This window comes from Lonchura striata, chromosome 3, assembly GCF_046129695.1.
Source record: "Lonchura striata isolate bLonStr1 chromosome 3, bLonStr1.mat, whole genome shotgun sequence".
Lineage (NCBI taxonomy): Eukaryota > Metazoa > Chordata > Aves > Passeriformes > Estrildidae > Lonchura > Lonchura striata.
Window position 1 is genome coordinate 105,026,769 of NC_134605.1, and position 22,232 is coordinate 105,049,000.

General features: G+C 38.9%; 1 protein-coding gene across 1 annotated transcript; it reads left to right on the forward strand.

Annotated features, from left to right (window-relative positions):
* The first annotated feature begins 9,260 nt into the window (after positions 1-9,260).
* Positions 9,261-17,837, forward strand: TDRD15 (tudor domain containing 15). Its single transcript, XM_021525459.3, has 3 exons — positions 9,261-9,295; positions 10,217-10,286; positions 11,952-17,837. The coding sequence occupies exon 3, from the start codon at positions 11,957-11,959 to the stop codon at positions 17,834-17,836; it is 5,880 nt and encodes a 1,959-aa protein (XP_021381134.3). The 5' UTR covers positions 9,261-9,295; positions 10,217-10,286; positions 11,952-11,956; the 3' UTR covers position 17,837.
* Positions 17,838-22,232: the final 4,395 nt, after the last annotated feature.

Sequence of the window (22,232 nt, forward strand, 5' to 3'; positions counted from 1 at the left end):
TTCTTAACCTACAAGTGAAATGCTTTGTTAACAACACCCAGTAATTCCTTAGGAGTTCTTAGTTTAGAACATTCCCTGTTACTGTATAAAAAAATTTACACAGAAAAAAAGTATTGTTATAAGAATTAACATGGAAATCCATGGGGTAATGTTTGGAACCAGGTTTGTTCAACCTATTTTAGGCAACCCTCACAGCATATCTATGCAGAGCATAATGGGACTCACTTCTGCACTGAGGCAGCTGAGCTGGCACCAGAAACTTACTGTGTATAAGGTCTGAATGTGTTTTACGTGGCTTAGACTGCAAGGAAAAGTAATGTATTTGAAGCAGAAATCTCCACCTGCCCAGAAATACCACTTTACATGACAGAGAAGGGAAAACTTAAGAGTAGACTGAATACCAGGAAAAGAGCTTAGCACAAAACCTGGATTGAGAGGTGCAATTTACATAATCTTCTAGATGTGGCCAAGCACTGGGTCAAGTGGGAGTGAGTCTCCAAAGAAAAATTATGCTACTGTCTTTCAACTCTGGCACTATCATCATTGGGGTGTTGATCCTACAAACAAATTCACAGCTGAAAATTTCAATGAGATGCTGACAGGCACATGGATGCCCTCGTGTAAGTCTGCCTGTGCAAGCAGACACCCAAAGTGAAAACTTTCTTGCTCTGGGGACTTGAGAATCAAAATCAATCTGCAGCACAAACAATGAAGAGACAGACAGACACTGAAAATCTGTCTGCTTTTTACTATCCACACAGTATTAATAACACATGTAATACTTTCCTTGTTGTTTAAATACATGGAGTGAAATCCTTGCCCCAGTGAATTTAGTGGGAGTTTTGCCACCGACTTCAATAAGGACGAAAATTTCTCCCAGGGCTGGTGTGATTTTCAGCCAGTCTTTTTCCCTTTAATACATGTGATGACAAAATCCTGTACTTTCATTCCAAGGATGGATCAGCACCCTGCAGTAATTAAAATTGCTGTAGTATATCATACTTACCCAGTATATTGTCTGAAAGACCATAGTGAAGAAATATTTTTTACTTTATGTGCCATAACTAAAATTTACCAGAAAAAAATACCCAAACGCAAACAGTTTTAAGATATTTTTAACTTAAAATCTACTTCTAGAGGAGTCTCTAAATGGATGAAAATATGTAGGCAGGTATCTCAGTATGCAGTTGCTTCCTCTGTCTATCTGAAGGTAGGATTTGATCATTCATTAAAAATAGAACTAGTGCTAAAGTCCAGACATACACAAATATGAACATCTCACATGCTAATATGAAAGGTTGAGCTGGAAGCATGAAAAGCAAGTGTATGTTGTCATGAACATTGCTGAGATTTGCTGGGAAAGGGGAACCTTAATCCATTCCATTCTTATCAGTCAATTACAGTGCCAACAAGAGATGCCAAGAGGCTGGAGAGCAATCACAGGTCAGCAGAAGAGCAGCTGAAGAGCAGCACAAAGGAATTTCTGTGACTCCAGCCAGTAAATCTGCTTCACCAGGGTCTCATTTTAAAGGCCTTTATAAAAATACACATAGGACAGGAGGAGTAAATAAACAGGAAGAGTTAGAGATGTACACACAACTGCAGGCCTGTGACCTCACTGGCATCATGGAGACATGGTGGGATGGGTCCTGGGACTGCAGTGTTGGAATGGAAGCATACAGGCTCTTCAGGAAGGACAGGCAGGGGACGTGAGGTGGGACAGTCACCCTCTGTGCAAATTACCAGCTGGAGTGCACAGAGCTCAGCCATGAGCCTCAGATGAGGAGCATCCAATACTTCAGGGGTCAGGGTTAAAGGGAAGGAAGGGACAGGTGACATTATAGTGGGGGTCTGCTGCAGGCCACCTGACCAGGAAGAGTGAGTGGGTAAGGTACTCTACAGACAGGAGCAGCTTCATGCTCACAAACCTTGGTCCTCATGGAGGACTTCAACCACCTCATTATCTGTTGGAATGATAGCCAGCAGGACTTAAATAATCCAGGGGGTTCCTGAAATTCACTGATGACAAATTCCTTCTCCATGTGACAGAGGAGCTAACAAGGAAAGGTGCTGTTCTGGACTTCATTCTAACCAGCAAGGAGAGACTGGTGAGAAATGTGAAGCTCAAGGGCAACTGGACTGCAGTGACAAAGAAATGGTGGAATTTGAGCCTCTTAGGGCAGTGAAATCCAGTACTCTGGATTTCAGGAAAGCAGGCTTTTTCAGGAAAGCAATCAACTCCCATGAAACCCGACCTGGAGTCCTGCATTCAATTTCGAGGCCCTCAATGTAAGGACATAGTTGGAGTGAGTATAGAGATGATCACAGGGGTGAAGCACCTCTGCTATGGAGACAGGCTGGGAGAGTTGAGGTTATTCAGTTTGGAGAAGAGATAGGGAAACCTTATTGTGGCCTTCATTACTGTATACTTGAACAGGGCCTTTGATAATGAGGAGGACAAACTTTTCAGCATGGCTTGTTGTGACAGAACAAGGGTTAACAGCTTTGAACTGAAAGACAGAAGATTCAGATTAGATATAAGGAAGGAACTCACTACTGTCGGGGTGGTGAGGCACTGGAACAAGTTGCCCAGATAAGCTGTGGATGCCCTACCCTTGTAAACAATCAGGGTCATAATGGACAGGGCTCTGAGCAACCTGATCTAGCTGAAGATGTCCTTGTTCATTACAGGGTTGGACTAGTTGACCTCTAAAGGTCCCTTCCAACCCAACCTATCCTATGATTTTGTGATCTTTAAGGTCCATTCTAACACAAACCATTCCATAATCTTATTGTTTGCACTATTATTTCAAATTTCATAAAAATGGCCCATGATAAATATCAGAAAAGAGTTTTAGAGAACTCATTCTGTTTGTAAACAGCGACAAGATGTAAAATATTTAACAAGGTGTATATAATGATTAACATTGTAGTCTAACATTGTAAGGCTTTTGAGAAAAAGGAAATACTGGACTAGCTTAAGACATGGTTCTAAATCAAAAAGATTTTGACCCCTGCTATAGTAGGAAATGGAGACATTCAACATTCCTGAACAGAAAGGCCTTTTACAGATTATAGGCCTGCACTCTCAGATGGAAAAACTTAAAAATACCAGTCTTCTTTTCTGACCTATGATTTTACATTTAAATGAAAACTGTGCATAGAAATTCCAGGTAAGACTACATTCCTTAAATATTATGTGTCCAGTGCACAGATGCATGGACAGTGTCCTGAGCAAAAAATTATTATTTTCTTGAGAGGGTGGTAAGTTTTGCTAAGTTTGATTTTCCTTGAATGTCTAAAATTCATACATAGATTTAGTAAGATTTTTAAGGGAGTATGAATTAAGACCACTCACATGCTGTCAGATCTGCATAATCCAAAATGTGCACCTGCACAGACACCCAGAGTGTTCATTAAAGTCTGTAAGAGGCTGTGGCTTTTTCTTCACATAATAGCCTGCAGGTTTGGGGCTAGAAGTTAATGAACTGATATGAACCACAGAAATGAATAATGTTAAAAACCTGTAAGATTGTTGAGTTTGTCTCTTCAGAGACAACTAGATGATTTAGCAGATTTTGTTTCCATTCTCAGCTCCTACTAAACAATCAAACTTTTTGATCTATAGATCTTCACAAATAAGTATTTGCAATATAAAATGGAATTATATGAACCTGAATAATTGAAATTACTATAGTTCTATTCTGAAGTTCTATTTTTCCTGTATGATCATTAAATTGTCCTATTAGCCCTACTCCTGCACTGCCATGCTGAAGAAAGGAGAATTTACCCATGGAGTGCCTAAGTCTAAGCATCCCTCCGAGGTGCTATTACATTAGAACAGGAGGTGAATCTCCCTGCTATTCCCACTTAGCCTGCTTTGGTTAGCACTGCAGCACACAAATTCTTTGCAATGAAACTATCTCAAATGCTAGCAGACATGCAGGCCATATGACTACACTGGAGCTAGTCTTAAATAATCCTCCCTCACTTCAAACCTGTTGACTTGGATATTGGGTCACCAGCACCACACATTCAACTTTGCAGATGTGCTCTGTGCAGATTGTGCCAGGAGCTCTTGATGTGGAGGAGTCTCTCGTCCTGCACAGCAGACACAGGTACCAGGGCAAAACTGTAGTGCAGGGTTTTCTTAAGCACCACTCTGCACTATGGGCCTAAATAATGTTTTAGATGACAGAGTGATGTGAACTTACCCCACAGCCCCATTCATACAAACTGCACAGCAGAGAAACTCAATCTCACCACTAATGTGGGTCCTTATCTGCACAGCAGCACCAGTGTAGTATATCTGTATGGCAAAACTCATCTTTTTGGAAGGCCTCTACTAACATAATTTCTACCTTTTACTTTGTCCCACTATTTAACAACTCTCACTTTGTTCTTTCATCTGTAAAATAGACACATCTTCTGACTTAAAGGGCAAACCTCTCTGCTCTGACACTTACTGTCACTGAAATGTGCAATGTCTATTTTAAGAAGCAACAATAAGTACTTGAAGGTGTCCCTGCCCATGACCAGAGGGAGAAACTTGATAATCCCTCTGGTGGTTTTCTTCCAACCTAAACTATTCTATGATTCAATCATCTACTGCTGAAAAGTATTTCGTAAAAATTGTTTCTACCCTCTGCTTTCTGATATGTAAGCTGCTGAATTAGTGGCCAATTTCATATCAGTGATGATACAGTTTAAAAGATTGGAGGTGGTAAAACTCACCTGTGATTTAGTAAACCATCTGAAATGAAATTTTGACTGTGTATTGAGTAAATAGGTGCTGTAAATAGGTTGAAAGTATTTCAATAGTTACTTTAGGTTACCTGAAAACACTTAAATTGGCTTCAGACCGTGTGATAAATCTGATGGCCCCTCTGGTGAAACTCTGCAGCACATGCAACCTCATATCTCATTGTAGGTCACCCTGAAATGATCATTCCTGTGCTCCTTCCTTCTACCGAAGGAACCCAAGTGAATTTCCAATTATCCCGCTGAACTTGTGGCTGCTCCTGCCACCTCGTGGCAACTGCTCAGTTTAACAGAAACACAAACTAAGAACACATCAAGGACACGCTTTCAAGGACAAATTAGGAAAACGGGCGCAAACTTTTGTTTTGAGATTACTGTTTTGAGTCCGCTGGATTTTTCAAGTTTTTTTAACTTTTCAAATCTGTTGACTACTACTACGAAGCAGCAAAACTTTCAGACTAACTTCAGGAAAAAAAAAGTGCTATACATGTCTTGTTATGTGTTTCAGAAGAGACACTAATTTTCCCAGGAAAACATAATAGAACAGTATTATTATTTTCATATCCCTAACTTCTAACTATAAATTATACTGTTTAAATAATTTGGTGTGATTTGGACAAAACAACCCATTGTTGAGATTTATCTTAGGCAGAGGTGCCTTCTTCACTCTTCATTTTCAAAACACAGAAATGTCATGAATTTCTTGTCACCCCACAAGGAATCATTAAGGAGAAGATTTAGACCTAAACCCTTTCCTATTTCTACATTGGGGAGATACTCTCATCCTCTTGTAGTTTGTGCCTCCTGCCTTCCTTGGAAACAGGTGGTTACCTGATTTTGGAGTTTTCTCCCCCACACAGAATTCAGTTAAAACAAAACTCTAACAGAAGAGGAGATGCTGATTATTCCTCTCCTCCTTTTTATATGTTATCCTACAGATTACAACTTTTATCTGCCATTTTTCTACTGCTCAAATAAAACAAACACAAATTTACTACCTACCAAGAAAAATTTAAGAAGTCTGCAGACTACTTTTGGTGCTTAGATTGGGTGATGAATGTCCACATTATCCAAAACCCACCCTTTGGGTACTATTTTTCAGTACGCCTCTCAATTTTTACAACAAATAACAACTTTGCCTTTTGTTCTCTGCCCTGCAAACCAGTTTTCCTAGATATTGGAAGATAGCTAGAATGGTGATCAGCTATTATCCGAGTTCAACAATGTGCTCACTCACACAGTACTATGTTCTACGTCCTGGCAGGCAGCTGGCAGCAGAGCTTCATTTATGATATTCTGAAGAAATTTTTTACTTTCTTAAAACTATACTTCACCCTCCCATGAGCACAGAAGGATTTTTTAATTTTAGGTTTTCATTAGCTATTTCAAAGCATATACAGAGTCACAGCAGAATTTTCCCAGTAAGAAAGCATTTCTGAGTGGACATAGATATATTTTGGAACACATTCTATTCAGTAGTTTGATATAGACAAAGAACAACCTGAGGTTCACTTTTGGGGTTTTATCTTAGTCAAGATTTGTTAAGAGAGTAAAGCCCCACATGGCAAAATTACTTTTCCACTGTATTTTATTTTTATCAATGAAACATAAAAATGACTTACTAGAGTTTGTTAACCTTCTATATTGGATAAAACAGCAAAAATATTTAATGAGCTCCTCACAATAATGATGAGGAAGGAAAACACTGGGAATAACAACAATGCAAAATTTTCAAAGTTCAAGAAAGTGAAAAAGATGAAAACTCTGAGTTAACCACATTATTTTCATAGTACACAATGCCCGGAAAATCCCCCCTAGATCTAGTATTAATCAATGTGGATTGTGTACTTGCAGCAGCATTTTAAAACATCTGCAATCCAAATGTAAACACTGAGTAGGTTTTGCAAGTTTGCTAAAATATTTGATAAGGATGTTCTGGGATATTGCAACACTGATTTCTGCTCTGGGCTGTTACATGCTTCCTGATTGCTTCCAATGACCTATAGTGACTCTTCATGGCTCAAATGTTATTGAAGGACCTCACTTCTGACATCTGGCATACCTGACACCTTCCAATGTGGATATCAAGCCTGGGGAAAAAAAAAAAAAAAATTAAAAATCATACAACTCCTGAGCAACATGTATCAAACACCACCCCCACTCCAGTGTCAGAAAAGACATGCTCTCTTGCTGTCTGTAATTATGCAAATTTTACATAAATTTTGGAACAAGCTCATAACTAGCAAAAAAGTTCTTTTTTTCCTTTCAGAAAATGCAAGAAGGCTTCAGCATCCTATAGTACCTGTCAGACTGTCTGTTTATAACCTCTGTTTTTCCTTCCCCCCACATCCCCATCCTACATCCCAGCACAACCTCAGGCAAGCCGGACACGCTGTGCTCCACCATGAGTAACTGGTTAAGGCACACTGAAGGGAAATGGTGCATATTTTTAAAAGCAGATCAAGCTGCAAGATTTCATTTCTGAGTGCTCTGACCAGAAGGTCACTATTACAGCTGCCATCACCACTGTAATTTTAGTAGGAAAAAATGTAGGTGCCTTTAAAAAAGCAGTGGTAGCATTTAGGACTGACTTCAGCCTGAATTACCAGGAAAAACATAACCATACCCCACAGCCTGTTGTAGTATTTTGTACTCAGAAATTCTAGATTGTTCCTTATCCAGTACCTGAGGCTTCTGAATTGCCCAATCTTAGGCAACACTTTCCCTTCACAGTGTAGAAAATGCTAACACAATATAGAACCTTGGGTTCCAGATTTCAGTCCGACATTCCAATCTTGCAAGAATCTAACTCCTTCAAAATATCTAGTTTTATCTTTCCTTTCTTAGTATGGTACAAATGAAGCCCATTCTTACATAACTCTGACTAACTAGGCTATGCATGTAAAGTCTGATCATCTGACACCAAGCAAAACTAGATAGATAAACTAGACATTTTATCCAGAAAAATGAAATTGAAGTTCCATCAATGACAGCTGTCTACAACCTTTGCTCTTACAAATTCTTGACCCTGATAAACACTATGGTTTACCCACAAAATCAAATTAGGAGCTCCTGTAATTTTCAGGGTAAGCGCAAGTAGCTACATACCACTTTAACCATATATTATACAGATTTTAATTCAATAGCTGTCTTTGGGACACATGGCCAGAGGTCTGGCCACAAAACCAGACAAATTATACTATATCAAAAAAGAGTTAGAAGTAATTATAAACTGTATTACATCAAAATTATTGTAATTAATAATAATTTGCAAAAGTGAAAATAGTGAAAACCAATAATTCCACAGCTACCGATAGCATTGGGGATTTCTACATCTTCAAGTATTGCAAACCCAGCTTTTCTCTCTTAACTTTGCAAAGTGTAACTACGGTGCAGCAGTGCTGACATTTTGAGAAAAGAAAGCACAAAACCTGAAGATAAACCCTTACAAATTATTATATACACCTGAACTTTTTCTAGAATGCAGTTACAGACATACCATCATGCTGATATTTACAGGATTATACTCCATATCAAGCTTTCTTGTTAAGACCACCTCAGCTTATACTCTTTGTAAAATAACCCCAAATAAAACAAACACTGCCTAAAAGCCCCTAAGAAAAATAAAATCTGACATACATGCAAAAACAAGTGAGGCAGCACTTTGCCCTCTTTTAAGATGTACCTTTCTCAGCCTAGAGAATTTCTTTCTGCTAACGGGAAAGGATAAGAGCTCTCAAATATTCCTCAGGCAGCTCCAGTAACTTCTGGGACCCTCGGGCACTTTTGTCAGGCGACATCCTAAAACTACGACAGCTGCAACGTGCATACACAAAGGAAAAACAACGAGACGCAAGCAGGCGAATAAACAAACAAACAAATAAATAAATAAAACACAACTCGAGAAGGAAAGCGAACCAGGCCACAGTGCCCGCGGGAAGGCGGGACCGGGACTCGAACCGGCGCTCCCGGGACTCGAACCGGCGCTCCCGGGACTCCCCCCGGGCCCTCCCCAGCCTCACGCCCGAGGCGCGAAAGTGCCGGGCGGCGCCGCTGCGCACGCGCGTTCCCGGGCAGCACGTTCCGGCCGCGCTTCGCGCCGCCATTTTGGGCGTGCGGCGCTGCCGGGTGCGGTGGGCGCTGCCCGCGGGCGGTGAGACGGCGGCGGCGGCGGCTGGAGGGTGCTTCAGGGTGCTCCGTGGTGCTCCGTGGTGCTCCACGGTGCTCCGTGGTGCTCCGCGGTGCTCCGCTCCCCGATCGCTCTGGGCGGCCGCACCCTCTGCCCGTGCCCGCCTGCCCGTAATCCGGCTCCTCTTAGGTGAGTGCAGGGTCAGACAGCACCGGTCAGAGCGCCTGCTGTGGAGCACAGGCAGCTCGACCTGAATTCTGTGTCTTGCATTTGGTTGCATTTAAAAGTCCTTTTATTTTGGATTTGTCTTTAAGTTAGTGGTGCATGATAGAAGCGTGCATTTTGGTGGCCGAAGAGTTGCAAGGAAATACAAATGTGCGACCGCTCCTGCTTAGGAAGTAGGTGGTAAGTGCTTTTGTGGTGTTCTTCTGATGGGTTTGGTTTTTGAGCTTCAGTGATGGAAGTATAGCCAGAGCATGATTTTAGGAGGGGAGATGCAATTTTTTCAGTTTTGTAATTTTGTTTTTTGTAATCTTTAGATTGTAGTTCAACTAAGTATGAGGAACTTTTCCAAGGTGTGTTTATCAGGAAGAGGATTTGGAGAATTGTAGAATGGTTTGTGTTGGAAAGAACTTTGAAGTTCATCCAATTTCACCCCCCCTGCCGTGGGCAGAGACACCTTGGATTGGACCAGGTTCCTCAGAGGCTTGAACACTAACAGGGATGGGGCATCCACAGCTTCTCTGCATAACCTGTTCAGTGCTCCACCACCTCCACAATAAAATATTTCTTTGTAATATCTAATCTAAGTGTACTCCTTTTCAGTTAAAAGACATTCCCCCTTTCCTATGTTCCCGTGCCCTTGTAAAATGTCCCTTTCCATCCCTTTTAGCTATTGTAAGGTGCCTCTGGAACTGTCCCTTTTTCAGGATGAACAACCCAGCTGCTTTAGCCTATCTCCATAGGAGAGATGCTCCAGCCCTCTCATCATTTCTGTGGCCCCTTCTGAGCTTGCTCCAACGGGTCCCTGTTCTGCCTGTGCTGGGGACTCCAGGGCTGGATGAGCACTGCAGGTCGGGTCTTGGTAGGGCAGGGCAGAGGGGCAGAATCGCCTCCCTGGACCTGCTGCCTGTGCTGCCTTGGATACAGCCCAGGTTGTGTTTGGTTTCCTGGACTGTGAGTGGGCAGTGCTGGCTCATGTTGAGCTTCTTGTCAACAAACACCACAAAGACTTTATCCTGAGGGGTGCTCTCAGTAAGAGAAGTAGTACAAGAATTTAGTTGATGTGTATTTTTCTAATGATTTTTCTACCATTCTTTCTCATAGAGAGATACGTAGTTGTCCATTACTGGCCTGTGTTTCCTTTAGAAGACGTGTTACTAATGAAGGTGGAAAGGTGAGTAAACAGCAAAAGGCCATTTTGTCAACTGTGGCTGTGTCAGCGTGATGTTACTCAGGCTGTGATAACAGACAGGCATTAATGCACAAATTGTTTTATTTTGTTATGTGTTAGTGCAAATAGGGCATAGTTTCAGTGAAGGGGGGAAAAAAGGGATCAAGTCAGGCCCCTTCTAAAATTTAAGTCTCTGTAGTGAGCAAATGTTTCTTCCAGGCAGACAGAACCAATTCCTTAAGACTGTTTTCTTTCGTTAAAAGCACCCAGATTTTCAGTTTCTGTTACAGGGAAAGGTGGAAAAAAGGGGCCTTATTTTCAAGGAACAACAAGCAGGAATTTTTCAGATTTGGGTTTGATACTGCTTTTACTCTGAGGGTTTGTTTTTTGTTTTTTTTTTTGTGTCCAGTGGTTTTGGTTTTTTTGGGTTTATTTTTTTTTTGGTTGGTTTTACAAGTTATGCATCCTTTATTTGTCTGCCCTACTGCTTTATGGTTTTTTTTATTTATTTATTTTTTAAATTTATTTATTTTTATTTATATGGTTTTTATTATTTATTAGTTTTTTTTGTTTGTTTTGGTTTTTTGGGGTTTGTTGTGTTTTTTTTGGGGGGGGTTAATTTTTTTGTGAGCTAGAATGATAGAGATCAGTATTTTTTTCTGAAGATAGGTTGTGTATTACTAACTACTTCATGTATGGTTATGATGAACACTATCATGACTGTTTCACTGAAGATTTTTCGCAGGCTAAGGGGATCTTGCCCTAAAATCTTATAGTTGAAACTGAAAGTCTAAGTTCCAGCTTTACATAAAAATTCATAAATCAAGGTTATCTTTGTTCAGACTATCCTTTGTATTTATTCACTATCTTTGCATTTGATGTTGTCTACCTCGAATTACTTTGTTATAACAGCAGTTCATTTAATGGAATTGCTTGATTAAATTATGGTCATACACAGCCATTTTAAACAATGTAAAGTCACAGATTCACTGAATCATTGACATATGAATTAAACTGGAAATTGAGCTTCAAGACTGAATTATAAATCAGAAAAGTATCTGAATGTTTTGAAGATACTTAAACTATCAAAATTGGTGTGCTGAGACCATACAAAACACACCTGGCACAGTTGTTATTTGATGAGCAGTGCAGAAATGTTGCACAGAGATGACAGTTTCAATATGTCCTTGCAATTATGAGAACCTTAAATACGGTATTGGTACAGACAGCCAGAGTAAACAGTTGAGCATAGTGCTATAAATTGTCGGTGATTTGAAGAAGTGATTTAGACAGAAAATGCAGGGTGAGTAGGGGATGAGTCCTTGGTCCTTTGCATATTAAAAGCAAAGAGAAACACACTGGAATACTTTGGTATTATTGTGAGAGCAACATTTTGGTCAAAAATTAATCTCAAGTGATAAAACCAGTCTGTTGCCATCCAGGGGTACTTTTTTTCATGTTATCTGAGCATGTCTTTACTGAAAGAATTGCGTGGAGTATATTTCAAGTTGTCTAAAACATGACATTCTTAAATGCTTAGTATATGTTTTAGCCAGAATTTTAATAACATGCTGTTAAACTATTTTGAAAACAAACATCATGTAAGGAATTAGTTGCAAAGAAAAAAACAGAAAACTATCAAGATGATGATACTCTTTTTCTTTGCAGACAAGATGGAATCTCTGACTCCTTCACCAGACTCAGTAGATAAGAAATTGAAGATAACTCATGTAGAATGCCATCCTGAGTGCTTGGTTATAATGTTCCAGGGTCAATACAATGTAGGATGTGAGCTTGACTATTTCATACTACAAAATGAAATACAGCGTGTGTTCAAAGTAAAAGATGACATCTGTGTTGGTGGATCTTGCTTGGTGGAAGACACAGGAGGAGAATGGCATAGAGGAAGAGTTCTGAGCAAGAAAGGGAATATCTGTGAGACTTTTCTTATAGACACTGGGCTTGTGTTGGCTGTTGAGGAAACACATCTTGCTGCTGCTAGTGATAAATTGTTTCAGCTGCCTCCAAAGGTGGTTTTGGGTGTTTTTGCAAGTGTACTTCCTCTTGGAGAAAAATGGAGTCCAAAAGCCATTAACTATTTTTCATCTCTGGTAGGATTACAGATCACTGGTCATGTGAAGGCTGTTACACCATATCAGCTGTTTATTCTAGAAGTGCGTAAGATTATTACTGATGTTCTTGAGCTGCAGTTAGGTAAATTTATTGATGTAGATTCATTTTGTCTTGTTGTAGAGACTTTAAGAGCATTGCCCCAAGGAATACTTTGTAAGAGAATACCACAACTGTTGACACAGAAGTATCCATTCAGGGAGTTACTTACCTTAAATAATTCTGAGAAACCAACAGATTTTTGGCACATTCCAGATCAGCTCTTTCCATGTTTACCTGTTGGTAGTAAAGAAAATGTAAAAATAACTGGTGCAGTAAGCCCAAATAAATTTTATTGTCAGATACAGAAATGGCTGAAAGAGCTGGAATGTTTGACAGGAGCTATGCATTTGTACTATGAAGCTCTTGTTGGAGAAAATACCACATCTTGTGATAGTTTTGGACTGCTCTGTGCTGCCAAGAGGCAAAATGGACAGTGGCATAGAGGAGTGATAAAACAACTTCTCTCTGATCACGTGGAGGTCTGGTTTATGGATTTTGGCATTATTGAAGCTGTGCCACCTAGTTGTGTTTGGAAACTGAAAGCTGAGTTCATGGTATTACCAATGATTTCATTTCCATGTACACTGTCTTGTTTTGGTAGTCAGGATGAAACAGTAATAGAATTTCAGCTCAAGGAACTTACACAAGCCTTAATAGGACAAACTTCTGTGTGTGTCCAAGTTGATTTATACAATAATACTGAACGCTTGTATTATATAACGCTGCAGAAACAAAATATTGGAATTAATGCTGAGCATCCAGAAAACCAGAATGAGACAGCTGCACCATACGGCTCACCTTTGGAAACAAAAACCAGAAGTATTGCACTAAACCACAAACTAAGTTCAGAGAGAAGCAATTCATCTAAGAATTGCTCTGGAAACAAAGATAAAAAAACCTGCTTACCTGAATGGGACATTTCTTTCTCCAGCCACTGCAAGAGAGTAGAGATGCAGATGAACTGTTTTTATGGAGCTTTTGTAGTACATGTCATAAATCCATCTGACTTTTGGATTCAAATATGTATATACCAGAATGAGTTTCATGCCTTGATGAAAAACATTGCCTGCAGATACAGTCAGTGTAGAGATGATGAGATGGTCCTTAAAAAGCCAGAACCTGGGTTGCTGTGCTGTGCCCGGTATAGCAAGGATGGGTGTTATTACCGGGGTGTTGTCACAAAAGTGTTTCGTGTTAGCATTATGGTTTACTTTTTGGATTTTGGAAATACAGATACTATACCTTATCACCATGTGAAAACATTGCTTCCCGAGTTTTCTGATTTACCAGCTTTAGCTATGTGTTGTTCCCTTGCTTGTACATTTCCTGTTGATGGTGTATGGGTTAAAAAAGAAACTGATTTCTTTAAAAATGTGGTGTTGAACAAACCAGTGCTACTTCATGTAATTGGAAAGCAAAACAACAAGTACGTTGTTAATGTGCAGTGTCATACTGGTTTCCTGCAAGGAAATGTTGCCACGTGTATGGTTCAAGCTGGTTATGCTGAATATCGGCTAAAGCCACCAGATTCTGTTCTAAAGGCAGCAAAAAAGCGGCACAACGGGAAGCACCTCAAATGTAAAAAAGAAAAAATCAGTGCAGAGAACAACAGTAATATTTGCAAAAACAAAGTGTCTGGAAATGGAGACGTACTTCAGAAGGAAAAATCATTAAATGTGCTGCCAATGCCTAGAGAACCTGTTGTGCCATCCTGTTTAGGGGAAGGTACTGTCTCTAAAATGTATAAATCAGTATGTGAAGAAAAATTAGTTTATAAGGAGCTTGTGTTTAAACCAGGAGCTGTTAATGAAGTGGTGTGTTCTTGCATATTTTCCCCAGCAGATTTTTCATGTCAACTGCAAAGCAAGCTGCCAGAGCTAAATAACTTGATGGGACAAATTCAAACATACTATAAAGATCATACCAGTCCCTACAAAACTGGACAGGTTGCCTGTGTTGTTAAGTATCCCAAAGATGGGAAGTGGTATAGAGCAACTGTTGTGGAGGAGGTATCCACAAATGAAGTTGATGTGCTTTTTGTAGACTACGGTTATCAGGAAAGAATTTCACTTAAAGATGTACAGGGTGTTCTTCCAGATTTCTTAACTCTAGAGAGTCAAGCATTTAGATGTGGCCTTAAAAATGTAGTCTTACAGACTGACTCAGTTAATTGGTCTGAAGAAGTGCAAAGACGATTTGAAGACTTCCTTTCTTCCTCTAGAGGACCACTGACTTGCACCATATATGCTGTTGTTCTGGTGAGCCCCAACTATTTATGCAATGTAGTTGACTTACAGACTCCACTTAAGAGTGTAGAGGAATTCCTCAGAGAATGTAATCTCACCCAGCCTGAACATGTTGGGCTGAGAAACCTTTCATCTTTGGGTTCTCTGTACAGTTTTTGCTATTCATCTTTTAATATAAAAATTGGAAGTGAGGAGGATGTTTATATAACTCACATAAATAGTCCTTCAGAATTCTATTGTCAGCTTAACCGCAACTCTGAAACTCTTGAGGCATTGATGAAGAAGGTTAGTGATTTAAGTAAAATGTCAAGTAATGCAAATTATCATGGCAATATGCGACTGTGTATAGCCAAATATGTGGAAGATGGTCTCTTTTACAGAGGTTTGGCTTTTCCTGTGGAGTCAACATCCTTTCTGTTGGTTGACTATGTGGATTTTGGAAATATGAATATGGTGGAGAGAGACCAGTTGATGCCTATTCCAGATTCTGCCACTGACCTACTATTCACACCCATGCAAGCTATTAAATTCTGTCTGTCAGATCTTAGGGGGGCAGAATTTCCAGCAAAAATTACTACATGGTTTGTGAAAACATTCCTTGGTAAACTGCTGAAGGCTGTAATTTTATCCAGAGAACCAGATGGAAAGATTGTTGTGGACTTGTATGATGGACAGCTCAAAGTAAGTCAGAAAATTAAAGAAAAGGTATTGGAAGAGTTGGCACAGGAAAGCTGTATGGAACAATTTAGAAGTAATGAAGGAGGGATATGTCACATGAAAGATGACAAAGAAATTAATGAAGTCAATGATAAAGATCCTGAAATACTTAAATTGAAAACTGAAGTGAAATGCCAAGCCTATTATGAGTATTACCAGGCAGATACTGATGAGAATTTCAGAGATGAAGAGCAAACTGCATGTAGCACACCAAAGTTGTGTAGAGGATTCTCAAAACAGCAAACTTTACAGGTCAGCAAAGAGCAAGGTTTTAGAAATACTTTCAGTGCCCTTCTGGAGAATGGAGAGGAATCTTGGATTGGACAACCTGCTTCTCACTCCCTGTCTTATTCTGCTTTACATTCAAAGAAAATAACTGTGAATGTGCTCTCTGAATCTCAGAATGAAAGACCAAATTGTACAGGTCAACAGGAAAAGAGTAATAAAAATATACCAACATTAATCAGTCTTCCTCAACGTGATATCCAGGTGAATACTGAAGTAGCAGGTTATATTTCTCACATGAATAGTCCATCAAGTTTCTATGTTCACTTTGCAGAGGATGAAAACTTAATAATAAAACTAGCAGATGATTTAAATGAGAGCTTGGAGAATAGAGGTCGGGAAAATTGCTTAAATGAACTCAAGGTTGGGGATCTCGTTGTTGCAGAGCACGATGCTGATTGTTTTTACTATAGAGCAGTTATTAAAACTCTAAAATCAGGAAACTCCTATGAGGTAGAATTTATTGACTATGGTAATGCTGCAGTTGTAAGTTTGTCAAAAATCTGCAGGATTCCAGAAAAGTTCTTAACTTTGCCAAGGTTTAGTGTTCATTGTTTCCTTAGCAGTGTAAAAAGTGTTCCTGGTGAAAGCTGGACTAAAGAAAGTGCTGCATATTTTGCAAGAACAGTAATTGACAAGCCAGTTGCTTGCAAGTTCTTAGAGCAACATGGAGAAAAATGGGAAATAGATGTAATTTGTGATGGAGAGTCATTGTCTAACTGCCTTTCGCATAAAATAGACAGCATAAGGTGTAACAGCACATGGGTATTTTCTTTGGAAAATAAGCCTAAACAAAATGATAATCCTCAAAGGTCTAAGAATAGTTTAGGTGGCCAAAATAAAATCAAAGCTGCTGGGATGAAAAATACTTCTGTAAAACCCTTAAGTCTCTTTCATCAGGTTTTAAATTCTGGACAAGTAGAAGCAGCAGAAGTAGTTAGTATTTCAAAGAATGGAGATTTTTATGTACAGTTACTTAAAAATCTGCAAATACTATATGAGTTAAAAGTAATGCTTGACAAAGAAGCACAAAGAGGTGATTCGCTTAGAGTGGATGACATTGAACAGGGACTGGAATGCATTACACAATCTGAAAGGAACTTAAAATGGAATAGATCAAAAGTAATAAAGAAATTTGTCAGGGAAAAGTTAATGCTAGTTTTTTTCATGGATTATGGCATGTGTGAGATGGTGTCCTTAAATAATGCAAAGATGCTCAGTGATGAGATTAAAAGTATTCCTAAACAAGCTGTTTATTGTAGGTGGATTTGTTCTAAAAACCTGAAGAAAATTCACTTTGACCATGTAGTAAATGCACTTCTAGATTGTGAAATAAGGATCTTGTTTTTGAGATATTTGAAATCATCTGATATGTGGGAGGTGGATATTTTAGTAGGGGAATTTACACTTCAGGAGTATTTGAATCAGCTCTTAAGTCATTGTTGGACAGTTGCTGGACCAGAAAAATGTAGTAATACAAACTGTAAGGAGTTTGATACGTCATTCAAGATAAATTCAGTCATGTGGATGCTGCTGCGTACTGGCAGAACATATCCTGGGTGTGCAACTGCAGTCACTGATCCTTCAAACTTCAGCATCCAGTTAGAAATCTTCTTTGATTGCATGCGAAACTTGTCCTTGCTTCTCTGTGACCTTCCTGACAACTTGCCAGCTCTGCCAGAAGAACTTGTGATTCCTGGTGCTAGCTGCTTGATCGAGTTTGGGCAGGAAGCAGAGTGGTACAGGGCAGAAATTAGTGAAGTAACAGGTCAGTCTGTTGTTCTTACATTTATTGACTATGGCTTTCTGAGGACCATACCTTATTCTGATATCCATAAACTTAAAGTTGTTCCAGAAAGTCTGTTACACTTGCCACACTTGGCACACTCTTGCTCTTTGCATGATACTGTTCCTGACAAGGGGGATCACTGGAGTGAGGAAGCTATACTTTTGTTTCAGCAGCTTCTTCATAAACCAGGTCTAATATTTCATTTTATCCACTATGGCTCTGAAATGAAGTTAGAGGTGAATGTTTTGTGTGAGGATAGCAGTCTGTCTGATGCCTTAATTGCTGCAGGCCATGCAGTCTGCTCTGACAGTAGGTGCTGTCCCATTGCAATTGACAGACTCTAATCAGAAAAAAAGAATTGCAAGTGAAGTGGCCAGATTCTAGTTACTATGCTTCCCTTTGTGAACCAGAATATAATTATGATAACAGCTCTGATTTTGCTGACAGAATTCAGGCAAAAAAGCTTTTTGAAGCACAGCAATAGATATAAAAAAGTTTAAAAGAAGAGAGTGTGGTAAAGTGGCTGCTGGAATATCATTAACAAAGGATCTGAGTTTACAACTCCATATCACTGAAAGGAAGGAAAACCTACAAAAGATGGACAGAACTGTGAAGACAGGATTTTTTCAGCATTATGATGACAAGAAAAGTAAAGTCATAACACAAATCTGCTACCACCGGCTGAGCCTTGTGATTCTGATGTTCTACAGTCTGAAAAGACAGTGTGTTGAATGATCAGTAGGTTGCAGTTAGAAAAGCACTACTTCAAAGCAGAATAAACCAAACAGCCTTTTTGTTGGAATACTCTTGAGATTTTGTGTATATATATATAATATTTATTTGCAGTAACATATGGTTTACAGGGTGATGTCTCCATGTTTTGGATGTTCAGAAAACAAAGATGCCAGACATTCTTTTCTTTGGTTCTGATTCCAGAGTTTCCACATGAGAAAAGTTTCAATGTTTACTACGATTAAGCCAAAAATCTGGATCTCCATTTATGGGAGAGACATGCATTAGGTTGTTTTTAATTAGTTCTTGATATACAGGTGCTATTGCCCCTACTGAAGGTTCTCTTAGTATCTGAGTTGCATCATTTTGGGATTTTTCACTCTGCCTTGTGTGTGTATGTTCCACTGATACTTTATGTTCCTCCCCATCTGCCAGAATGAAGGGAGGCAGTTTTCTCCAGGTGCTTAGTCATTACACTGTAAAGTTTACACAGAATATTGTTTATATCTTAAAGGGAAACATTCAGAACCTTTTACTTTTTTTCTCCTTTATGGGAGCAGAAAATTTCAAAATTGAAAAATGATGGTAATACTTAGAAGAGTAGTTTTCTTAGTTTTTTCAGTATCTAATCTGAAATGGTAAGAATTTGTCTGCTGTTTTTCTGATTTATTTATTTATTTATTTATTTTGCCTTCACCTCCTTCCTCCCTTGTTTGGACAAAGTATGAAGAGTCCTGAAGCCATGAGGGTTTTCCTTTGTATGCTCTGTGATTGTTTGAATTTCAGTGAGAAAATGAATGCAACCCTAATGGTAGAAAACATATCTTATTGATCTCAAGAAGTAAACAAGATTTTACAACACATATACCCTTTGCCCCCCTGCCCCCCACCCCCTCCATATCATGATGTATTTATGTGAAAACCTGAAAGCTTTATCTGAAAAACAGATTTATTTTTTCAGTAATGGGGACATATCTGGGAAAGTCAAATAAATAAGAGGTGAGACAATACCAGCTGATCTTTACAGTAAAGTTCATTCTGCTGATGAATTATTCTTGAAGCTTGTAATATTTTCATTGTACAAGTGAAAAATGCCCATTACTAACAAATCAGAAAGTGGGTAAGATAAAATTCAAGTAAATACTATTTAAAATATCAGTAATGTTATGTTAATATAGTTATTAGAAAAAAAGGGATGGGGGTTGTAACCATTTGTGATTGTTTTCCTTATATTCCTTATATATTCCTTGCATTGTTTCTTTATATTTCAGAATTTCAAGGTTTTCCTGCTAAAATTGTAAGCTTACCTGGCACATTCTTTGTCAATAGTTAGACATACTGCTGGCTGTTAGTATGAAACACAAAGGTTGTATTGTGCAACATTACTCATGTTGAGTGATGACTTCACACTTGCTCAGCTGGTTCATTGTAGTGCCACATAGAGACACTGACACTTACATATTAATTAACACTGATTCTAACTTCTGGCTGTCTTTCAGTTGCAAAAGTAGCATATTGGGCATCTGTTCTTTTTAAAAATCATTTGTATATCCTAAATGCAGAAAATTGTGTACAGTAATAGACAACTTACATGTTTTAAGTAGATTTTTTTTTTGCTTATACATATTGTGCTTTGACTTGTATGTAGTTGTAGAATATTGCTTCTCTAATGTTACAAAATGGAGCCTAGAAATGATGTATGAATGAGAAAAAAATAAACGGCTGTGTGTACTATTTTTATGTTTCGCAAATTGCAAAAGTTAGATTTATTTGCAAGAACTTAGGTTTTGTTTTCAACTTGTAATGAGACTAGCTCGTGATAGTAATTTTTTTACTGAAGGTCTGATACTCAAAATGCTTCAGGTAAAAATTAGATAATTGAAAGTATTTCAGGATTATACTGCATCTGTAAATATAAAGAATGCCTTGTTGCCACTGTTGCGGCAGATTCTCAGAAGTGCATTACAAGGATGTGTTAAGATCGTTAGATTAAGTTGCTGGGAGGCCTGGCTGTGTATTTTATGCCCAGTCTTCTTTCTGTGGTGTGTACCTCTGCTGTTAAAACATTTTTCTTGTAAGGAGAATCTATACTCAGAACCTAGTTGGAAGAAGTTGTAAGTTATTTACAATGTAGAAGTTTAGGTGTGTTTTTCTATTTGTTCTAGCATGAGCATAATGCTGAAAAAATGCAGTACTTTCTGTAGTAGTATTTTTTTTTTTTTGCTGAAATTAAATTTGAAATGTTTATCTTTTTTATATTATTGTATTTATACTGTATCATTGATGACTGTGATTATTTTTAATCCATAAAAGTGATAGAGAACCAGTTTAATTTGTTTGGAATTCAAAATGTTCAGGTGTATACTGCCTTTTTGTCATAAATAAAATAAACACTAAATATTATAAATGAAATCCTTATCTCCTCTGTGAAACTTGCCCTACCTAAGACATTCTGAAGTTTTCTATGACCTTTGCTATTGGTGAATGCATTGGAAAATATCTGAAGCTATGTAAGTATGTGTTGCATGGGACTTCTAAGGAGAAGTACCTCTTGCTGATTTAGCAAAATCAGCAAAAAGTGTTCACCAGAGCAATTTTGTTTGATTTAGGAGTAACTTTGCACTACCTCCAGAGGAAATGTGCTCAGACTTGAGCCACTAGAAGTTGTAGGCCTGACAGTTGGAGACAAGATCCTTGAGGATTCATGTAGGAAGAGAGGCAAAGAAGGAAAAGGCTTCACTGGGGGTAGGAGATGGGTGGTTCAGGTGCTTTGAAAGGGCTGACTTAGTTATTGAATGTTTGTATGGGTCAGGCAGCATAAAAGTGCAAGTTTTTAGGCAGAAATTGAGGCTTCAGTGCTAGACTAGTGTGTTAAGATTAGTTTTCAGTAAAAAGGAAATTAAATGGGAGTGTAGAGTTTGAAGAAGAGCTCCTAGAAACTAACAGATTATCATTGGTTTCATAAAGGTAAATGTAAGGATGGAAAAGAGCCTTTGACAGTGTTTTTAATTACCTGTAATGTCTGTAAAGGTCTGTGTGTCTGTGGTTGAGGGTGTTGTGTTACCTGCACATGGAGCTCTGGGGACACGTTTCATTCTTCCTGTCCTTGCTTCTTTACTCCCCCTGTGCCTTATCTTTGCCCACATCCCTCCCAAATAAACAGCCCGTCCTAAATGTAATGGAAGCATCTGGCCATGATGTCTGCATCTGAAATAGCAGACATGAGTCCACAGACAACACAATAGCCAAGGGCTAATCTGAGCCATAGTGCTGGTCAAGGCTGGACTCAAACCAGGTTTGGAAAAAACTAACTGCTGTCATTGCTATGCAGGTAAGACCATGAATCAATTATCTCACTCCATAAGTAGTGCAAAGCCCAGGGCCTTTTGAGGCTGTGTGCCAGGATCTCCTCTTGAGTAGGGACATCTCTCATGGTTACTCCTGTGGCTGGGAGATCGCTTCCTGTAGCAGCTTCTCAGTGAATAATACCGTGTTAAACTTCAGAATCTTAGCTATGCGATATATGCGATACAAAGGGTTGATTATGCATATGCAAACCTTTTGACATAAACCATGGACCAAGGCTGAGATTAAGGCTGGATCCAGCTACAGCTAAACTCCTTTCTTAGATTGAGTTGGAAAGCAGGGGGGTCCTCATGACTCAACAGTAGGATTTCCCTGTCAATTTTGTCTGACTCTGATCTCTATGCAATAAATAATCAATGTATCTTTCCATCAGATTTTAAATTAAATTATCAAATTTTTTTATCTGTAAACATTTTATTTCTGCTTTCTTACAAGTGAAGTGCATCACTCTGTCTGCAATAAGGAAGCAATGGAGTGTTTGTGCATTATACAAAGTTGCAAGAGCTAGCTGACTCACCTCAAGGTCCACAGGCAGCAATCCAGAGGGAGAGGCTGGAAAAACAGGTCAGTAGAAACACAATGAAATGTAACAGGAACAAAGGGCCATAAATTTAAATGAAAGGTTTAGGATGGAAAGCACGA